Source organism: Macrobrachium nipponense, chromosome 4 (genome assembly GCF_015104395.2).
Source record: "Macrobrachium nipponense isolate FS-2020 chromosome 4, ASM1510439v2, whole genome shotgun sequence".
In the NCBI taxonomy this organism is placed as follows: Eukaryota; Metazoa; Arthropoda; class Malacostraca; order Decapoda; family Palaemonidae; genus Macrobrachium; species Macrobrachium nipponense.
This window is the reverse complement of record NC_061100.1, coordinates 19,258,237-19,279,830: the sequence shown is the minus strand read 5'-3', so window position 1 is coordinate 19,279,830 and position 21,594 is coordinate 19,258,237. Positions and strand designations below refer to the sequence as shown.

General features: G+C 46.4%; 1 protein-coding gene across 1 annotated transcript in view; it reads right to left on the bottom strand.

Annotated features, from left to right (window-relative positions):
- LOC135210744 (M-phase phosphoprotein 8-like) overlaps window positions 1–21,594 on the bottom strand; it is a 317,022-nt gene that overhangs the window by 68,469 nt on the left and 226,959 nt on the right. Inside the window, exons 5-7 of the mRNA XM_064243573.1 lie at window positions 20,002–20,177; window positions 5,376–5,481; window positions 2,301–2,347 (exon numbers count right to left, since the gene is read on the bottom strand). Of these exons, the coding sequence (XP_064099643.1) occupies window positions 2,301–2,347; window positions 5,376–5,481; window positions 20,002–20,177 (329 nt within the window). The remainder of the gene's footprint in view (window positions 1–2,300; window positions 2,348–5,375; window positions 5,482–20,001; window positions 20,178–21,594) is intronic.

Genomic DNA, 21,594 nt, shown 5'->3' with positions numbered 1-21,594 from the left:
CCAGCGAAATCCCACCCTACCCATCCCTGTGCTCAAGATTGTCTGCTAACTTCAGGATGGCCACCAGAGGCGCAGCAGTCGGCAGCATGGGATAGAGTAGTAGTAGTTGCTGCCCACTCTGTGGGTCGGCTCCCCTCTTGTGGGGGTTTTGTTGCAGGAGATTTCTATTGGCAAGTGGTTCGTGGTAGTGGTCTCACTCGCCATAGTGTTCATACCGACACCCTCTTGGAGGGTGAGCGAGTCAGTGGTACTGACCTTTTCTTTATTTTATTTATTCTCTGGTATGTGTTAGTACATTTACCTTAGAAATAATGGATTAAAGGATATTTCGCTGGCGACACGAACCAATCGCCCAGAAATAGATTTTTCCTTACGTCAAAATCCCTTAATACTGTACAAAAAAATCATCATCAAATGAAAAAGAAAAGGGGATAAAAAGTAGACTGTACTATAGTACCAATCATGCTTTTTAAAAAAGTAGTAAAATACAATGCAATAAAATTTACGTTTTCAGCTACAGCAATAACAGCAGGTGTTCTGTATTAAAGCTCACTGTAAAGTCATGTACAGTATTACTAATTCCTTAAGGGGGCCGGCCGGCTAATGCCGTTTTTTAACGACAGGACTTTGACATTCATACCACTTAATAAGGTGACTTGGGACATCTCCAAACCGCATATGATTTTTGCCTCTGACCTTCGGTTTTGTGACGCCAGGGCAATTTATCCCAAAAATAACCATTTTTCAAATTCTATCTTCTCCTTTGATATTTAATATTAAGAATGGGATTACTACCATATATAGACCTGATGTCGACCTCCAATCAAATGGAGAGTTTTTTTTTTCTAAAAGTCATTTTTTTGCTAGATATGAATTTTTCAATATGGTAAAAAAATAAACCCTATAAATCACGAGAAAAAAATTTATAAAAAAAAAAAAACGTAACAAAAATTGGAAAAAAGGGCTCTATTTGATTGTTCTATAATGTCTTTCTGAGTTATGTACCAAATTCCAATGTTATAGCTTCAAAACTAAGTGAGGAGATAGATTTTGAAGGTCAATAAGTATAGTTTTGAGATACGGGCGTTCAAAGTTTTCCTTCGTATTTCTATAAAGACAATGTTAATAAATAATGATTATTATGAATGTATATTTCTTTTTTGTGTATTAATAAACCAAAACTATTTTATTTATCATAATTTAATCATAAATGATGATCCCTTTGCTCATATATCGTAGCCTGGGGCACTGCTTGGGGCAAGATGGGGCACTCCTTCCTACGTAAACCCCTCTCTCCCCTTCACTAACTCGGCTTATTACAGCGAATTTTCTTCTGTATGTTAGCGAGATGTTTTCCTTGTATTTTCCTCTTTGGCATGATGACATTCTTGTCGAAACAAAGATAAACAAACGTAAATGCAAGAGAATGTCAAAGGTGAAACTCGAAGGTGTACTCTCTTTTTACAAAGACAATTTAATAAATCATGATTATTATGAATTTCATATTCCATTTTGGGTATTAAAAAACCAACACTATGTTATTTATCATAAATGAAGATCTCTTTGCTCAAAGATCGTAGCCTTGGGCACAGTGTGACGTGTGCTGTCAGACAAGAAGGGGGTGTTACTAGGCAACCCTCCCCTCTCTCTTCACTAACTACGCGTATATTATGATATTCTGTAATAATACTTGAGCGATTTTTCTTCGTCTGTATGTTAGCGAGATGTTTTCCTTGTCTTTTCCTCATTGGCATGATGTACTTCTTGCCAAAACATACATAAGCATACGTAAAAGCAAGCAAATGTCACGAGGTGAAACTCGAACGTGTAATCTACTTGAAGTCTATGGTCCAACTGATTCATGATTGAACCAGATACTCGCTTCAGACGCTTCTGCGAGCCACGGAATCTCTACAGATGCCATTTCTCACAATTTCTTTGGCAATAAGTATCAAAATTTACGATAACAGAAGAAATATTGCATTTTCTTGTACGGATGAATGTTTTAGGCTTATTGAGTTATGTTTACTAATTACCCTGTAACTACGAAAGTAAGAGGAATTTTGACGAAATATTTCGTATACGTATTCTCAATTGCCATATGAAGCTCCATGAATTTTTTCATGACTGCATTTTTTGCCCTATACCACCATATATAGGGGTTCCGGCCGGCCCCCTTAATGAAGCACTCAAATCGTTGATTTCCCCAATTTATTGGTCTAATGCAGAGTTAAATTTGTAAGATACCTGGTGTGCACACAAAATAAAAAACCTATTTCTCACAAAGTACTGTAGCCTACCTTCTTCGGGTCTTTGAAGATGAAGATTTTGAAGGCGATGGCTGTTCCTGTACAGATAGAAACGTGTTGCGTTAGTTCAAAATTGTATCAATATTGCTCAAAATCTGAAATGCAAATTATCTTTTGTTACTGGAGTGTGAAGGATCTAAAACATCCCTCTTATTATTAGGAAAACAATGTACGTATAGTCACCTCCTGGCATTTGCTGGAGATAGGGACCACACCCACCCATGAATAGCTAAAATCTGCGAATGCTTGACACCCACACCCTCTGAAAATGCTTATAACTATTATAATAGTTCAAACACATAAACCCCCTAAAAATACTTATAACTGGACCCTATATTCACGAAGGATGCAAACCAGACCCCCGTGAATAGTTAGAATCCAGGAATACTTAGAACCCAATCTAATAATGCTTATAACTGCCTACCTTGAAAGTTCAAATACCAAATGTATACTTAAAGTATCATCCTACATAAAATTAACTTTTGAAATTATATTAATATAATTTCAAAGTCATCTTAAACATTTTACCATTAGAAATACATACGTACAGCCAGCCAATAACAGAGAGAGAGAGAGAGAGAGAGAGAGAGAGAGAGAGAGAGAGAGAGAGAGAGAGAGAGAGAGAGAGAGCGCATTGAATGGCAACAGCACTATTTGACCATCAAATGTGAAATTATTTATGAATCATTCAAATATGAGATGAGAGAGAGAGAGAGAGAGAGAGAGAGAGAGAGAGAGAGAGAGAGAATATAACTCCTTACAATATCAAAAGATTGAAATGAATTCTATAGGAAACACTTCTTCCAATCCCATAAATACATACATGTATATATCTTTTCCAGAGAGATAAAAAAAAGAAGAGATGGCTGAACAAAATATCTATTTGTCTATCTATCAATTCTTTGAGAGAGAGAGAGAGAGAGAGAGAGAGAGAGAGAGAGAGAGAGAGAGAGAGAGAGAGAGAGAGAGAGAGAGAGAAGCATTTGGAACTGCAGTCACTGGTTGCTTTCTGTCAAATAATGTGACATTATTGACAAGTCCGCCCTTCCCCCTGCTTCACAACTGAAGGGAAAGATGAGAAATAAAATTTTGTTCTTTAATTTTGTAAATAACTTACTATAGAAATGCATAAATACTGTAATAACAGTGTATTAAGTCTTATAATATTTAAAAATTAGTACCGAAATAATTTATTTTATTTATCATACCTAACAGAGAGAGAGAGAGAGAGAGAGAGAGAGAGAGAGAGAGAGAGAGAGAGAGAGAGAGAGAGAGAGAGAGAATTACTATCTTTATTATTTACGTAATATCATTTAATTTGATTAAACTTAATACACTATTAATCAATATTAATATTTGAAAATTAGTAAATAACTTTTTTATCATAAAAATGTATTTATTCATGAAAATAACATCAAAATACACTAATTAGTGAATATTTATCTCTCACTCAGATGTAACATGTATGTTTATTTTTTGGGTATATACTTTATTTTTACAAATAAACACGTTACTTTGTTATTAATTTTTTACATTTTCCATTCTGTAATTACAACTGTAAAAGACTAATATGGATTCCCCGTCTTCTCTGAGGATGGAGTGAGGAGGGGGTGGGACCTAACTGTCAATTATCTTGACATAATGACTGGGAAAGGGAGAAAATATTCTCTCTTTCCCCATCATAAATCATGAATTTCCATCTTTTGATATTTGACGCAAGAAAAACTTACTCTCTCTCGCTATCTCTTTCCAAAGCTAATCTCTCTTTCTCTGTCACAGACCACGATTAATTTCCCTCAAGGCATTATTCTCGCTCTCCAAAATAATTCATGAACAATTTCACTCCTTTGATATTTAATGTAAGGACAACCGCCCATGTCTCTCTATCACTCTCTTTTGGTACTGTATTAAGCTAACTTTCAAATTAAATCAAAGTGCTTTGGGAGCATGATTTTATCATATTTTGGGTTTAAACTCTAGAAATAAGCATTTATTACATGAATCCTCACCTTATATGAGGGGTTCTGGAAATTAATGTAAGTTTGAGATAGTACTGTATACACAATGCATACGAGCTTTGTGGTTGGCTATTTCAAACCATCCCAGCCAATAGCATGTCATAATGAGAGAGAGAGAGAGAGAGAGAGAGAGAGAGAGAGAGAGAGAGAGAGAGAGAGAGAGGGGGGGAAAAAGGGGGGGGGGGGGGGACCCAGGGTTTGCGCTACAAGCTCTGTGATTGGGTACTTTCAACTTCTCCAACCAATGGCATGTTGCCATGGAGCTTACTTCAATAGAATAGAAAAATTGTAACATGTATCATGATGACTTTGCAAACTTCCTGGAGTTGTGAGAGAGAGAGAGAGAGAGAGAGAGAGAGAGAATTACACGTATAACTTAAACTATCACCCTAAAACACTTTACAGTAACAGTTTAATATTTCAGTATCACTTTAATATTATTTTAATATTTCTATATCACTTTCATATCATTTCAATATAATTTCTGAGAGGCTATGGAGCTGGGGAGGGTTGACATTAAGGAGGTTCCTCTTGTATAAAGGAGAGAGAATACCGTTTTATTATTAAGGCAAAGCATACAAACCCGTTTCTTTCCAAAGGTTTTCATAATTCTCTCTCTCTCTCTCTCTCTCTCTCTCTCTCTCTCTGAGTTAAGAAATACATGCATTTAAATATGCACTGAAATTTTTTTTAAATGCATTAAAAACAAAAAATATTGATACTATGTTGCTATTTACATTATATTTGAAAATTAGTACTAAATCACTTTTTTGTCATAAAAAATGTATTTAGTCACAAAAACATGAAAATGCAGTAATTAGTGAGTACTGCTAGATAAAAAAAAAAAAAAACAAAACCGTGAAATATAGAATTTTCTGTGAATAATTTGGAGATAAGTTCCATAGAAAAATCTGTGAATAGCTGAAGCTGTGAATCCTGAACTGCCAATCGGCGGGAGTTGACTATTGTAATTGTTAGAAGGTAAACAGATAAAATGAATTTTTATAAATGTTAAACACATTCTTTACATAAAAGATTTCAACAATACCTTACTGCTGCTCCTCCTATTTTTAACTCGAGAGTATAAATCCATATCATGAGACACAGCCTGCCCTTTCTCCACAGCTTCGTAAAAAGTTCGCTCCTTAACTCTCCTGTAAAAGAACAAGCCAAATATCAATGCTAGCAAAACTAACATCTTGAAAATTTTTCTTACATAATTAAGTTTCTTGGAATTATGATAAAATTTTTTTGACTATTTTTTGTTTTTGTTTTTTTACTCCATCAAAATCGATAAAAGCTATAATGCCATATGGAGATATTAGTAAATACCATGACCTAATATATTTTGTTCTTATAAAAGTACATTAAGTATTCTGTGATGTCCTACACATACTTTAAAGAGTGATTCATATATGCCTTCACATGCTGGTTAAAATATATATAATTTGCTTCATCTTTTGGGAAGATACAAATATAGCTGGGTTGGCTGACAACTGCCTGAGCTATAATTGAATGGACTTTCTATTTTTCAAATGTGTATTATACAACATTCAGTCTCAACAGATTCAAAAACTTTATAAGGATTTCATAATTATGAATGATGGAATAAAACTTTGTCCCTTTCCTCATTGCACTTTTTATACATTGTGATGATATTCACAAATGATTTCTTCAACAGATTCAATTACTGCAAATAAGGCTTATCACTGGCTCAAAATAATTACTGCTAACTGGTTTTTAGGTAAAGCTGTCAAACAGTGAGAGTTACTATTAACATGCTCACCAGTATCCTGGGAAAAGACAAGACAAGAGTAATAAATTATGAAATGAGTCTTGTGTGAGCCAGCTAAACAAGAAAGCATTAGTACAAAGTTCAAACTTCTGAAAGCAATACAACCACATGATTACCGTAACTTCTTGAAACTGTCTGCTACTAAACCTAACAGAAAAAAAGACAAGGCTGTCAGAATTAGCTGTGCATCATACATTACTACTTGGGGGATGATGCATAAGTGAATGTAAAGGATATAACAATGCCGAAAATTGTATTTTTCCTAACTATACAAACCTGAGGTCCTTTAACAATAGGAATGTAACTTGCGGCAGCTGAAACCGGTCGTAAGCTTCGAACAAGGGAGTTCGGTAGTTAAATGCTTGTCTGACAGTCAGCGCACCGTGCGACTGGGAGGTGAAGAATCACTTTGCTTTAGGCCCAGGAAAAAACAAAGCGAGGGGTGGCATGAGGTGGGACAATGTGTAAAGGACCTCAGGTTTGTATAGTTAGGAAAGATACAATTTTCGACAAATTGTTATTTGTTACGATACGTAATACAAACCATCGGTCTTTTAACAATAGGAAGACTCACTTCTTGGTGGGTGGAATCTGAGTCAATGAACAGAATGGTGTTCGTCCAACCTTGGTTCCCTCCCTGATATTAAGAGCAGAGGGAGGGATCCTAGCCTCTGCCCAATGATCAGGGTATGTACCACAGGATCAATGGTCAGACCTCTGGACCCAAGTAATAAGAGGGAGGCCAGCGTACCTCTTAAAACTAGCAAGCGAGAACTTGTTCCTATTGCAAGAGGCAATATGAAGTCATGGGTTTGTCTCTTGATGGCTTCCACTCCCCCCCCTTGTTGGGGGGAGTGGTGGATAATCGCTCCTATCCCTAATGAAAGGGATAGGATGGGGTTTTGGTCGAGTAGCTTACCTGCATCGGTCTCCTGTTCCAGCGTGGTGACGACTGCGTCCCTCTGCCCACAGGTAGAGGGGGAGAAAAAGATGAGGAAGAGAAGCCAGTCACACTCTCATTCACTCATCCATTCATGCAGTCACACAATGATGCAATGCTGTTCTGTCTGCTCGGGTGCAGGGTAAGCTACACAACCTGTTGAGCAGCCACCACGGGTCCCAAGGAAAAAGTGTCCAAGGACCTGTGGGCTATATCCCAAAGGCAGGAGGAGGTGAAGGTGGTCTGGTTAGTCCAGACCCCCGCCTTCAGGATCTGCGCCACGGAGAAGTTCTTGCGGAACGCAAGGGAAGGACCAATGGCTCTGACTTCGTGGGCTCTCGGATGAAGGTTACAGATGTCGTTGCTACCATCAGCTTCGTACGCCCTCCTGACCACCTCATGCAGCCAGAAAGAAAGAGTGTTCTTGGATACTTCTTTCTTGGTCACCCCGGTGCTAATGAAGAGGCGTCGACACTCAGGCCTGAGATGCTGAGTTCTCTTCAGATAGCGCTGTAGCGCCCTATCAGGACAAAGCAGCATCTCATCCACATCGTTGTTGGTGAAGTCCATTAGGGAGGGAATTGTGAATGACTCAAACCGGTCGTCAGGGACTGAAGGATTCTGGGTCTTTGCTACGAAGTTCGGGACGAAATTGAGCGTCACAGATCCCCATCCCCTGGATTGCTTACCATGAAGTTCCATTACTCTCTTCGCCGATGCCAGGGCCAGCAAGAAGAGGGTCTTGAGGGTCGGATCCCTGTCTAACGACTCTATGAGTGGCTCGAAGGGACTTCGAGTCAGACTCCTAAGGACTTTGAGTCACATCCCACCCCAGGGGCCTGAGTTCCCTGGGTGGGCAAGACCTCTCGAAGCTCCTCATTAGAAGGGAGATCTCGAACGACTTCGAGATATCCACTCCCCTCAGTTTCATGACTAGGGGCAAGGCGGCCCTGTATCCTTTGACTGTGGGGACGGAGAGGAGCTTCTCTCGGCGAAGAAAAACGAGGAAATCCGCTACCTGCTGAAGAGTGGCTCTGAGAGGAGATAGACCCCGTCTACGACACCAACCACAGAAGATGGCCCACTTTCCCTGGTAGACAGCTGCAGAGGACTGTCTGATGTACCCAGCCATCTCTGTTGCTGCTCGGCAAGAAAAGCCTCTCGCTCGCAAGAGATGGTGGATAACAGCCAGCCGTGAAGACGAAGGGATTGGACTGACTGATGGTACCGTTCCACGTGCGGCTGGCAGAGGAGGTTGTGCCAAGGGGAAATCTCTCTCGGTGCTTCTGCAAGCAGAGCCAGCAGGTCCGGATACCAAATGGCCTGAGGCCATTTGGGAGCCACCAGGATCATCCGGAGATTCGGGGTGACCAGCGCTCTGCTGATCACCTTGCGAATCAGACAGAACAGGGGAAAGGCGTTGACGAAGAGGTTGTCCTACAGGTATTGAAGAGGGTCCTCTGCAGCTGCCCATGGGTCCGGCACAGCCGAGTAGAAAACCTAAGTTTCCTGTTGTGCCGGGTGGCGAACAGATCTACGACTGGATGCCCCCACAGGTTGAAGAGCCTTTCTGCCACGTCTGGTTGTAGGGACCATTCGGTCCCTATCACCTGATCCTGACGGCTGAGCTTGTCTGCTACTACATTCCTCTTGCCTGGAATGTAGCGAGCTGACAGCTCTACTGAGTGAGCCACGGCCCGCTCGTGCACCTGCAACGTCAACTGGTGCAACGGGAGGGACACTAGGCTCCCCTGTTTGTTGACGTATGCCACTACTGTGGTGTTGCCGCACATCAACACCACTGAGTGTCCCATCAGACGGTCCTGGAACTCTTGGAGAGCGAGAAACACTGCCTTGAGCTGCAGTACGTTGATGTGAAGGTGCTTGTTGTGATGGTCCCACACGCCTGCAGCCAGCAACTCCTCCAGGTGTTCGCCCCATACCTCGGTTGACGTGTCTGAAAACAGCAACATCTCTGGGGGGGGAGTACGGAGAGGCACTCCTCTTATGAGGTTCCTGTCGTCCAGCCACCAGGCTAGGTCCTGCCTCACCTCCTCCGTAAGGAACATGGGGAAGTACAGCGGGTCTCTTGTCTGTGGCCAACTCTCCTTTAGTCTCCACTGGAGAGACCGCAGGTGAAGACGCCCGTGAGGGACTAACTTCTCGAGTGACGACAGTTGGCCGATCACAACTTGCCATTGCTGAGCTGGCTGTTCCCGCTGAGACAGGAACTGGTCGGCTGCCTCCCCGAATCTGCTGATCCGCGAGTTTGCGGGGAAGACTCGCCCTGCTACCGTATCGATCAGCATGCCCAGGTACTTCATCCTCTGCTTGGGCTTGAGATCTGACTTCTTGAAGTTTACCATGATCCCCAGATTGTGGCAGAACTCGAGGAGCCGATCCGTGTCCAGTAGCAACTGCAAGCGGGAGCTCGCCAGGACTAACCAGTCGTCGAGATACCTCAAAAGATGTATCCCTGATGAGTAGGCCCAAGCAGACACAAGAGTGAACACTCGCGTGAACACCTGTGGGGCGGTTGAGAGACCGAAGCAAAGTGCCCTGAATTGGTACACCGTCCTGTCGAGGATGAAGCGGAGGTACTTCCTGGAGGATTGATGAACAGGTATCTGGAAATACGTGTCCTTCAAGTCCACCGAAAGCATGAAGTTGTTCTCCCTGATGGAGTCGAGCACGGCGTGCCATCTCCAGCGTGAACCGAGACTAGCGAACGAATTGGTTCAGGGGAGAGAGATCTATCACCAGGTGCCAGCAACCCGAAGACTTCTCCACTAGGAAAAGACGGCTGTAGAAGCCCGGTGAACGATCCCTGACGATCTCCACAGCTCCTTTCCTCAGCATGGCTTGGACTTCCTGCCGAAGTGCTACGTCCTTGGATGATCCGGAAACGTAAGTCTGAAGGTGGACCGGGTTGGAGGTGAGGGGTGGCCGAGACTCGAAGTGTAGTAGATACCCCTCCCGAAGGACGTCTACTATCCAGGTCTCCGCTCCATAGCGCTGCCATGTTGCCCAATGGCTTGCCAGGCACCCCCCCAACTTCCGGCAGCAGGTGAGGGGGAACGCCCTCCCTGGCGTTTCCCACCTCTCTTCGACTTCTTCCTAGCTCCCCCTCGTGAGAAGGAGGGCTGGGAGGAGGGCTGGTGACGGTCGCTCCTTGAAGAAGTCGAAGGCAGAGTCTTTCCTCTGGGCTTCGACGATGCAATTGTCTTGGCCGCAAAGGAAGCGCTAACCAAACTCTTGGGCTTGGCCGCAGTAGCTTGAGGCTGCCCAGACGCCTTCGAGACTGCCTGGTGGACTAAACGGTTACTGTTGTCAGTGTGCCGCTGTTCCTCCGCAGCGTCCACCATCTCTCCTGGGAAAAGAGAGGAGGAACTCCGCACTGGTCCGTTGCAAAGACCCAAAGCCGCCTCATGCCCAGCCGCCCTGGTCACTCAGGTGAGGACTGCGTCCCTATGCCGAAGAACCAGGTTGGCCCACAGGTTTGCCGTCTGGTGGGCTAGGTAGGAGATGGCTCTACCTCCAGACTGGCACAGTCTCCCGAAAGCCAGGTCACCTTCAGGAGTGATGTTTCCCGAGGTGGCCGCGACCTTAGACTGTGAGGGACCACAGGTCTAGCCAGGAGACTGCTTGGAATGCCGCCATGGCGGTCGATTCCAAGGCGAGTGCCTCTTGCTGCGAGAACCATAGGTTCTCCGACAGGAGCTGCTGCAGAGACACCCCCGGAGTTAGCCTAGCTAGCTCCGGGTTAACCTGTTTGGGCGGCATAGGGTCCTCCAATGGCACGTAGAATCTCCTCTGTTGCAGTAGAGGCGGGGGAAGTAGCTTGGATGACCTGCCAGACCGTAGCGAACCCTCCTGTCCGGAGATGAGAGCGTCCACCTGGCCCAGCACCGAGTCAGCCAGAGCAGATCGCGGCAGACCCACCATCGTCCTGGGTTCCTTCTTAGGACCCCAGAACGACTCGAGCCTGGACGTAGGCTCAGAAGGTGGGAGCGGCGATCCTTCCCCGAGGTCGTTGTGCTGATGAATCAGCGCAATAAACTCCAAAAATGAACTCTGGATCTCGGGCGTGACTGCGTCCTGTGGAGTCGGACCCTCAAGTCCTTCCAGCAAGAGCGCCACCCCAAGACCCTCCTCCTTCAGAAGGAGGAACCGCAACAGACCCCTCCCGGTCTCCTCCGGCCACTTGCGCATATGATCTGGTCGGTCCTAAGACCGTGCCAGGCTTGTAGGGCATCGTGGTGGGACCGTGCGGAGCGCGCCCCCCACAATCACTCCGGTTCGCCTTGCTCTTCCCAGTGTACCCCGAGGAAGCTGAAGGGATCGGAGAGGAAGACCTCACGCTCCCCCCTCGCCCACTGGCAGAACCAGTGTGCTTGGGGGGCTGCAGGCGATCGCCAACCCTGGCTATCGAGCTGCAGGCCTAGTCGCGTGGCTCTCTGGGGGAGAGCGGCTGGACTGAGAACAGCGGGTCAGGTCCCGAGCGTCAGAGGAGCTGCTGCTGGTCCCCCTTCCCGCCCGGTCCCAATGGGAGCGGCGGTCAGGGGACCGGCAGAGTCCGCTGTTGCGGTGGGAGCGGGGCCTGTCCTCATGGCGCGTCGTGCTGCTGGAACCGGCCGAAGCCGGTCCCGGCGACTGAGGGGACCTCTTCCTTGCCTCAGCCCTTGTCTCAGCGTCGCGTCAACCCTGGGTACCAGCGTATTGCCACGAGAGCGATCGCTGGTCTGGCGGGAGTCACCTGAGTGACTCTCACCAGCCTTCCGCTCCGTGCCTAGGTCCTGGCGCCGAGCGAACTTGGAAGCCTGAGCCTTGGCTGCACAGTCACCAGCGGGCGACCGCACACCCAGTACCTCTCGCGAACGAGAGGCTGAGACGGAACCTGATGTAGCGGCAGAGCCCCTAGCACCAGGTGAGGAGGTACTGGCTAACACCAGTACCCCTCTGGTCCCTGTCTTCTTCTTCCTTGCAGAAGGAGAGACGGGTTCTGCTCCCGAAGGAGCGGGAGGACCAACGGAAGACCCCCCCGTCACACCGGAGTGAGATGGGCCCTTAGAAGTTCCCGAAGGAGACTTCTTAGGGGGAGGAGGCGGCCTTCTTCTTTCTCGGCAGTGAAGCCTTAGAAGTCGAAGAGGGAGCTGAGATGGAGGAAGGAAAGAAGACAATGCGTCCGTGACCAGGGGAGTAGCCGGAGAACTTTCCGATGACTCCCTGGCAGGCTTACGTCATTTCCTCCTCCCCTCATATCGCGCCCACTGCTCCTCCGACCACAAACAACAAATATCACAAGGCTCGGTGCGAGAGCATTCACGCCCCTGACACCGAGCACATAATTCATGAGGATCAACATCAATAAAGGAGCGGAAGGCCCCACACTTATGGCCCTCCACACCAGGGCACAGTCTGCGGCTGATGGGGGGGGCGTGGGGAACTCTCCAGCTCAGGAGAATCCATAATTAAATGAAAATTACAAAAGTCACAAGTACTTACTGGATTTTCACACAAATACACTAGAAAGAGAAGGCAAACCAAAGTTTTGAAGTTAAGAAGCATGCGACGATGGCGGGCAGAGAGAAGTGGAGAACACGTCTGTCACCCAGCGCGGCCGAAAGCAAAGTGATTCTTCACCTCCCAGTCGCGCGGTGCGCTGACTGTCAGACAAGCAGTTAACTACTGAACTCCCTTGTTCGAAGCTTACGACCGGTTCCAGCTGCCGCAAGTTACATTTCTGTTGTTAAAGGACCGATGGTTTGTATTACGTATCGGAAGTCATAATTATACAAAAATTTAATCATAATGAGCTTATTGAATGAGTGTGCTAGAGAGTAACACAAAAGCTGGGATAAATAATCTGAAAAAACTCAAGCCTTCATATAATTCAAGTTATGTCAGGTGCTGAAGACCAAGCAGGGGACCACCATACAAAATATGGCAAAATAAAAATAAATAAAAAAATTCTAAAGGAGATGTGGGTCTCTCAAAATCTTGAAAGACTTCTTCTGTTTAACTTTTTTTGTTTACACTAGGAGTAGAGATGTACCAGATCTGCTTCTCAATAGCAAATTTGCTAACAAAATTGACTTCTACAATTTTAAGTCGTTTGTATGTTTTCCAAGAGGTTTGACTAGTTCTAATTCACTACACTGATCAACAGTCAACAATGAATCTTTGGAAACTATTTTCTTCTTTCATCTTTGACATGTAACTTTATATTCACCTTACAGACTTTTATACAGTTTTTAAATGCTGTACAGGAATGAATCTGTGATTATGTCATTCTCATAACTGAAGTACATGTCGAAGACTTAACTGCACCTCACCTGATAAGCTACGGTTCAAGTTTTGTTGTTTTATTAGTAATTGGGGTTAAAAATGTGGCTAATTCATACAGGGCATGGGGCAATTTCCAATCAATTCACATACAGGAAACTAGATTTCAACCATATCAAGTTTACATATTATAATCTAATGGTATTGGCATGTCATACATGACATGTCATACATGAAGAAATCATGGCTATCAAATCAAAAATAACAATTTGTCGAAAATATGATATTGTTATGATACAATAAAGTTTGTTCATACTTACCTGGCAGATATATATATATATAGCTGTATTCTCCGAAGTCCGACAGAATTTCAAAACTCCCGGCACACGCAGTGGTCGGCCAGGTGGTTAGTACCCATTCCTGTCGCTGGGAGACGGGTATCAGGAACCATTCCCATTTTCTATTCAGATTTTCTAGTGCCACTGTCCCCTGAGGGGAGGTGGGTGGGTACTTGATTATATATATCTGCCAGGTAAGTATGAACAAATTTATTGTATCATACAATATCATTTTGTTCATGAAACTTACCTGTCAGATATATATATACAGTAAGTCCTCGGGTTACGCTGGTCTCGACTTACGATGTTTCGTGGTTACGAACGCGCCCCCATAAAAATATAAAAAATAATATTTTGCGTCGTTCCGTCTTACGCGGTTTAGCGTCGTAAGCAACGTAAACAAACGCGAACTAGTTCCGGGCGCACGGCGGAAGAATACGCTTTGTGGGGGAGAGGACGGCATCGCTTCGCTACGCTCATTCCTCGCCCATACGCCATTTTGGTTGTTTACACTGCCTCTCTCTCTCTCGTGTTGTATCGTTTTTGTAACTTTTTGCTCTTTGTTATGGCTCCCAAGCGCAAGGCGGACTCTTCTGATGGTAGTGCATCGAAGAAAAGAAAGGCCATCACCATGGAAATTAAAGTGGACATTATAAAGCAATCTGAGAAGGGAGAAACGCCAACAAACATTGGCCGCTCGCTTGGCCTTAGCCGTTCGACCGTTGCTACCATTATCAAAGATAAAGAGCGCATCGTTGAACATGTGAAAGGATCTGCTCCTATGAAAGCGACAGTGATAACTAAGCAGCGTAGTGGTCTAATAATTGAAATGGAAAGGTTATTGGTGCTTTGGTTGGAAGACCAAAATCAACGGCGTATCCCAGTCAGCCTTATGGTGATTCAGGAGAAGGCGAAAAGATTGTATGTTCTGCCTCACCTCAAGAATCACCTGCCTCAGCATCTCCAGCAACTTCTGGAGGTTCTTTTTCTCTTCACTAACCTCCCCCAGTCTCTCCAGCACCGCAGCTTCCTCTCCAGTGTGCAAGCCAATCAAATTAATAAAGGTAAGGAATTGTTCTCTCGTTGTTATTGATAGGTATTTACATTAAATCATGTGGTATTTTTCAATGTTCCGACTTACGCTGAAAATCATGTTACGACGCATCTTAAGAACGGATCAACGTCGTAACTCGAGGACCCCCTGTATAGCTGAATCCTACCATTGGAGGTGGGAAGGGACAGAATAGAATGATTTTGGAAACAAATTACATGCAGATGATTGACATCTTGGTTCCTTACCTGTTAGCCTAGCTGACTTCGTGATTACAGTCACCCAAGTCTGCTTTTGCTTTACTAGAGTCTCCAGCAAGGTAGTGACCTGTATAGCTGGCGAGTTCTAGATGATCTGTCAACGGGAGCGTGACCACAATGCGACTAGACCATATTGACCATACTCTGAGGGCAACGAAGCATAAAACCACCACCTGACCTAGCCTAACGAAAGTTAATCCCATAAACTTTTAGGCTAAAGAAAGGGAAGTCCGCCTCAAGTGGCCGACCCTACAACCATAAAACAATACAACAAATTAAAAGCACACCTATCCATTTTCTATAGGATAGGATTCGTGCTGCTTCCCGCCCCCAAGATTGTGTCTGCGGCAATGTATGGTCCTAGCGAATAGCAGTTCTCATATGCCATCTTCACATCCCTGAGGTAGTGTGAAGCGAACACAGAGTTGCTTCGCCAAAATGTGGCGCTCAGAATGTCACCGAGTGCCATATTCCTCTGAAATGCCACCGAAGTTGCGACAGCTCTAACCTCATGAGCAATAACCTTCAGAAGTTTAAGATCACCATCTGGACAGGACGAATGGGCCTCCCTGATGGTGCTTCTCAAAAAGAACGCTAGGGCGTTCTTCGACATTGGTAAGTCTGGTCTTTTGACGGAACATCACAGATTGTCTGACGGACCTCGACATTGTTTGGTTCTTTCCAGATAAAATTTGAGAGCCCTGACAGGGCACAGGACTCTCTCTGGTTCTCGTCCAATGATCTCTGTTAACCCCTTGATATCAAAGGTCTTGGGCCAAGGGTTCGACGGATTTTCGTTCTTTGCCAAGAAAGAAGGACTCAGGGAACACACTGCATCATGTCCTCTGAAACCCACATGCTTACTGATGGCATGAATCTCACTAACCCTCTTCGCTGTGGCCAGAGTGGTTAGGAAAATAGCCTTTCTTGTTAAGTCCTTTAAAGAAGCCGCATGCAAAGGTTCGAAAGGACCCGACATTAAGAACTTTAGAACTATATCTAAGTTCCATGACGGAGTCTTAAGTTGCGGTACTTTTGCGGTTTCAAAGGACCTCAAAAGATTGTGAAGATCCTTATGTTGGTCAAGTCTAGGCCTCTGTGTCGGAAAACAGTTGATAACATGCTCTTGTACCCTCTGATCGTGGGGATCGCGAGCTTGTCCACAATCCTTAGATGAAGGAGGAAATCAGCGATCTGGTTCACAGAGGTCGTGGAGGAGGAAATGCCTTTCTTCTACACCATCTCCTAAAGACAGCCCACTTCGACTGGCAAACAGCTTGAGAGGAAGCTCTTCTTGCGTTGGCAATAGCTCTTGCCACCGCTCTTGAAAAACCTCTCGCTCTGGCCAACTTTTCGATAGTCTGAACGCAGTCAGACTCAGAACAGAGAAGTTTCTGTGATACCTCTCGAACTGGGGCTGTTTGAGTAGATCGATTCTTTCTGGTAGGGTCCTTGGGAAGTCCACCAGAAAGGACATGACCTCTGTGAACCAATCGCTTGAAGGCCAAAACGGGGTGATCAGGGTCATTCTCGCTCCTTCCACCGCTGCGAACTTCCTGATCACTTCTCCCAGGAGTTTGAACGGGGGAAAGGCGTAGACGTCCATTCCCGTCCAGTCCCATAGAATGGCGTCTATAGCTACAGCTCCTGGGTCGAGAACAGGGGAGCAGTAAACAGGAAGTCTCTTCGTTTTTGATGTCGCAAAGAGATCTACTAATGGGCATTCCCAAAGTCTCCACAACTCTTGGCAGACCTCCAGATGAAGAGTCCATTCGGTCGCAAGCAGTTGATTTCGACAGCTGAGAAGGTCCGCACGGACGTTTTGGACTCCTGAAACGAACCTCGTCAGGATCATTGTGTTCCTCTCTTTCGCCCAAAGCAGGATCTCTCGCTATCTTGAACAGGGATCGAGAGTGCGTCCCCCCCTGCTTCTTGATATATGCAAGAGCCGTGGTGTTGTCCGAATTGATCTGGACAATTCGGCCTATAACTCGTCCCTCGAAGAACTGAAGAGTCAACCGAATTGCTTCCAATTCTTTGAGGTTTATGTGCCAAGTCCTCTGTTCCCCTCTCCAGAGGCCCCTACACAGTCCATCGTGTATCTGGGGATTCAGATGGATTCAGCGGCTTTTCGAGCTTTTCCATCTCTAGAATATCGGCAGAAATGCTTAGAAAAAGTGTCAGCCTTCTTAGGGAAGGAGACATGCTCGGTGGGGAGGCTGCACCTCAGGCTGCTCCAGTTTTTCCTGGCGGAAAACTGGGAAAACAAGGAAAATCTAGAAGAGACTTTGAGAATCTCTCAGTTGGTCAAGGACCACCTGAAGTGGTGGCTTGACCCCGTCAAGCTTTTGGAAGGATTGTCCCTCGATCTGTGGAGCCCCGACCTAGTGTTATTCTCAGACGCGTCCATGACGGGCTGGGGAGCAACTCTGGGGAAGGAGGAAGTGTCACTTTGCTCAGCATGGCTTCTACTTCCTGCCGAAGCGCCACGTCCTTGGTCGAACCAGGAACGTACGTTTGCAGATGGACAGGGTTGGAGGTGAGGGGTGGCCGAGACTCGAAGGATAGTAAATATCCCTCCCGAAGGGCGTTCACTATCCAGGTCTCCGCTCCGTAGCGCTGCCATATTGCCCAATGGCTCACCAGGCACCGCCCAACTTCCGGCAGCAGTTGAGGGGGAACGCCGTCCCTAGCGTTTCCCTCCTCTCTTTGACTACTTCTTCCTAGATCCTCCTCGAGAGAAGGACTGGGAGGAGGGCTGGTTACGGTCACTCCTTACAGTAGAAGTCGAAATCAGTGTCTTTCCTCTCGGCTTCGACGACGCGATCGTCTTAGCCACAGAGGAAGCGTTAGCTAAACTCTTGGGCTTAGCTGCAGTCGTTCGAGGTTGCCCAGCCACCTTTGAGACTGCCTGGTAGACGAGACGGTCACTGTCGTCAAGTGTGCCACTGTTCCACAACCGCGTCCACCATCTCTCTGGGGAAGAGAGAGGAGGAACTCTGCACCGGTCCGTTGCGAAGACCCAAGGCCGCCTCTCGCTCAGCCGCCCTGGTCACTCGGGTGAGAACAGTGTCTCTACGTCGGAAAACCAGGTTGGCCCACAGGTTAGCCGTCTGCTTGCCTGGGTCTTGGCTGTACGGTCACCCGCAGGTGACCGTACACTCGGTACCTCTCGCGAACGAGAGGCCGAGACGGTACCTGGCGCCGAGGCAGAACCTCTGGCGCCAGGCGAGGAGGTACTGGTGTTAGCCGGCGCTCCTCCAGTCCCCGTCGTCTTCTTCTTTGCGGAAGGTGAGACGGGCCCCGTTCTTGAAGGAAGAGGAGGACCAGCGGAAGTCCCAACCGTCCCACCGGAGTGGGACGGACCCCTAGAAGTCTCAGGACGAGCCTTCTTAGGGGGGGAGGAGGCTACCTTCTTCTTCGGCTGTGAGGCCTTAGAACTCAAAAGGGGAAGCGGCGGCAGACGACGATGACACCTTCCTCCTCCTCTTCTTCTTCGTCAGCTTCCTCAGGACCACCGTCAGGCCTTCCATCCAGGACGGAGCCGGGGCAGTTGCTGAAGCAACAGGGCCCGACTGCACCTGACTGGAAGGACCTGGGGTGGGGGCAACACCACCATGGGCAGGAACGACGGTGGCAGGAACTGGTACCGGAACTGGAGTGGCAGCATACTCAGGAACAGGAGGCGGGGCAAAAAACAGCGGCATCCTCTGCACAGGAGGCAGGTCCAGTGGAAAGCTCTTGGGACACCGGAAGTCAGGGGCTGAAGCAAGAGCGGCAAAACCAGGTGGCGGCGTCACAGCGGGCATCATCACCTCCGGCAGCAGCACCTGCACAGCAGCTGTCGGGGTCACCGTGGCTACGTGCTAGGTGTACACCAGGTGCGGCGGAGCAGCGTAGACTGGCGTGGACACCGTCGTGGTGGTCGGGCCGTGGGTTACCGGCATGGCCCCCCTCGCCAGGTGACTCAGCAGCCCCTGAACCGTCGGTGTCCCTTGGAGCCCCAGCAAGTACCAGGCCCGTACGAGATCGTCCCCTGTGGCAAGCAGATCTGAGGAAGGAAAAGTTGGGCGAGTCAGTGGGGGGGTTTCCCCTCGCCCAGGGGGGGGGTTTCCCTCGCCCAGGGGGGGAGAGAGAGAGAGAGAGAGAGAGAGAGAGAGAGAGAGAGAGAGAGAGAGAGAGAGACAGTTCCCACCCCGAGCAAACGGAAAACCCCCAATACAACTGGATGGCGGGGTACCTCGCCTCCCTCCACGCTCGACTGATCGAGAGAGGAGAAGGAGTAAGATACCCGAACGGGAAGGAGCCATATGAGGGAGCTGAGATGGAGGGAAGAAAGAAGAAGACATGTCCGTGACCTAGGGAGTAGCCAGAGAACCCTCCGATGACTTCCTGGCCAGCTTACGTGGCTTCTTCCTCCCCCCATAGCGCTCCCACTGCTCCTCCGACCACATTAACACATACATCACATGGCTCGGTGCGAGAGCATTCTCGCCCTCGACACCGAGTACAAAATTCGTGAGGATCAACCTCTACAGAGGACTGAAAGGCCCCACACTTACGGCCCTCCACACCAGGGCACAATCTGCGGCTGATGGGGGGGGCGAGGGGGTCTCTCTGGCTCTCGGGAATTCATAATCGCTTGCAAAATTCACTGAGAATGAAATACAAAGAACAGATACGTACTTACGCAGGTTTTGTACATTCACACTGAGTAAAAGAAAAAGAGAAACAGCCTTCACGAAGTGAAGAAAACATAGCATACGACTGAAGCGGGCAGAGAGGTGAACAACACGTCCATCCACCAATGCGGCCGAAAGCAAAGTGACTCCTCTCCTCGCAGTTGAGCTGACCGCCAACTGCCGGACAAGTAGTTGACTACCGAACCCCCCTGTTCGAAGCTTACGACCGGTTCAGCTGCTGCTAAGTACCTTCCTATTGTTAAAGGACCGAGGGTTTGTATACGTATCGGAACAAAGACAAATATTTCCAGGAATCTGCTTACTTTTCATGGTTAGATAAATAATCCTGGCTATGAGTGGGGGTTTTCCTCTTCAGTCTGCTCACTCTTACTCTGTGATGGAAAGCATCAACTTTGTCCTGTGCATGGATTAAGTCCTTATCCATTTCCCAGGAAAGGAATTTAGACCCTCGCCACTTGACCTCGTAGAATGTTCTACGCTGAGAGAAAAAACAAACATCAGCGATGGAGAAAGATTTAAGCACTTATAAAACATCACCAACGAGAATAATCAACCAACAAAGTCTCAAGTATTCCTCATTATTGCTGGCAATATGCAGTTGTTAATCTCAACTCTGATATAACTATTTTCATGTTACCAAAGTATTTTTACATTTCTTTTTTAACAGAAGACTAGAACAGTACAGTATAAAAAAATTAATACTCTTTACAGTATACAGTAGACCCTTGACTCACGAACACAATCCGTTCCTAGACCTTGGTCGTGTTCCAAATTGTTCGTGACTCGGAGCTAATTTCCCCATAAGGTTTAATGGGAATAATATTAATTGGTTCTCGACCCCTACGAACCAATATATATTATGTATATTTTGCCTTATTTTACACAGATAATGTAAAAGTCAGTGTAAAAAACCTTAATATATCTAATAATATAATTTAAAATGGTAAACTAACACTATAAAAACGTTTGTAAAGTGAACACTTACTATGACTGGCGAGACTTCTGGCTTGACGGACAAGAGAAGAGGAGGGTGGTGGGTGGGGAGGAGGTTATTGTGCGGAAGGAGACCCTCCCCCATCCAGGTCGGGGAGATCTCGTTCCGGAGATTCAACTCTTCTAGGTTTTTTTGGTGAACGTTTAATCACAAACTTATCCAATGTCTGTTGCCTTTTCCTTCCTTGCATAACTTTTCTGAAATGGCTCATTAAATTTTCATTGAGCATATTCACGATCCTGTTCGTAACAATTTTGTCCGGATGATACAATTCAAGGAAGCACTGGACATCATTCCACTTTTCCAATGCGGCTTTTATCACATCACTGCTGACATCTGTAACTTCCTCCCCAGCCTCCTCTTCGTCAGTTGATTGCTCCCGAGCAAGTTGCTCCTGCTGCTCTTTGTGGAGTTGAACAAGTTCGTCCGCAGTCAAATCTTCTGAATGTTCAGCGACCAATTCTTCAACATCTTCGTCGTTGACTTGTAGACCCATACTGTTGCCCATGGACACAATTTCTTGCACAATCTCTGCATCGAAGCCCTCAAAGTCACGGACAGTTACGCACTGGGGCCAAAAGTTTCCGCCACGCAGAATTTAATGTGCGGTACGTAACTTCAGTCCATGCGTTATCAATGAGGGTTATGCAGTGAAAAACATTAAAGTGCTTCTTCCAAAATTCTTTTAAGGTTAATTTTGTCTCTTCAGTTACACGGAAGCATCTGGAGAAGAGCGCCTTCGTATATAATTTCTTAAAAATGCTAATGACTTGTTGGTCCATGGGCTGGAGAACAGAGGTCGTGTTGGGTGGAAGGAACTTGAACTGAATGAAGTCATGTTCACTGCAGTCAGCCAAGTACGAAGGGTGTGCCGGGGCATTATCCATGATCAGAAGGCACC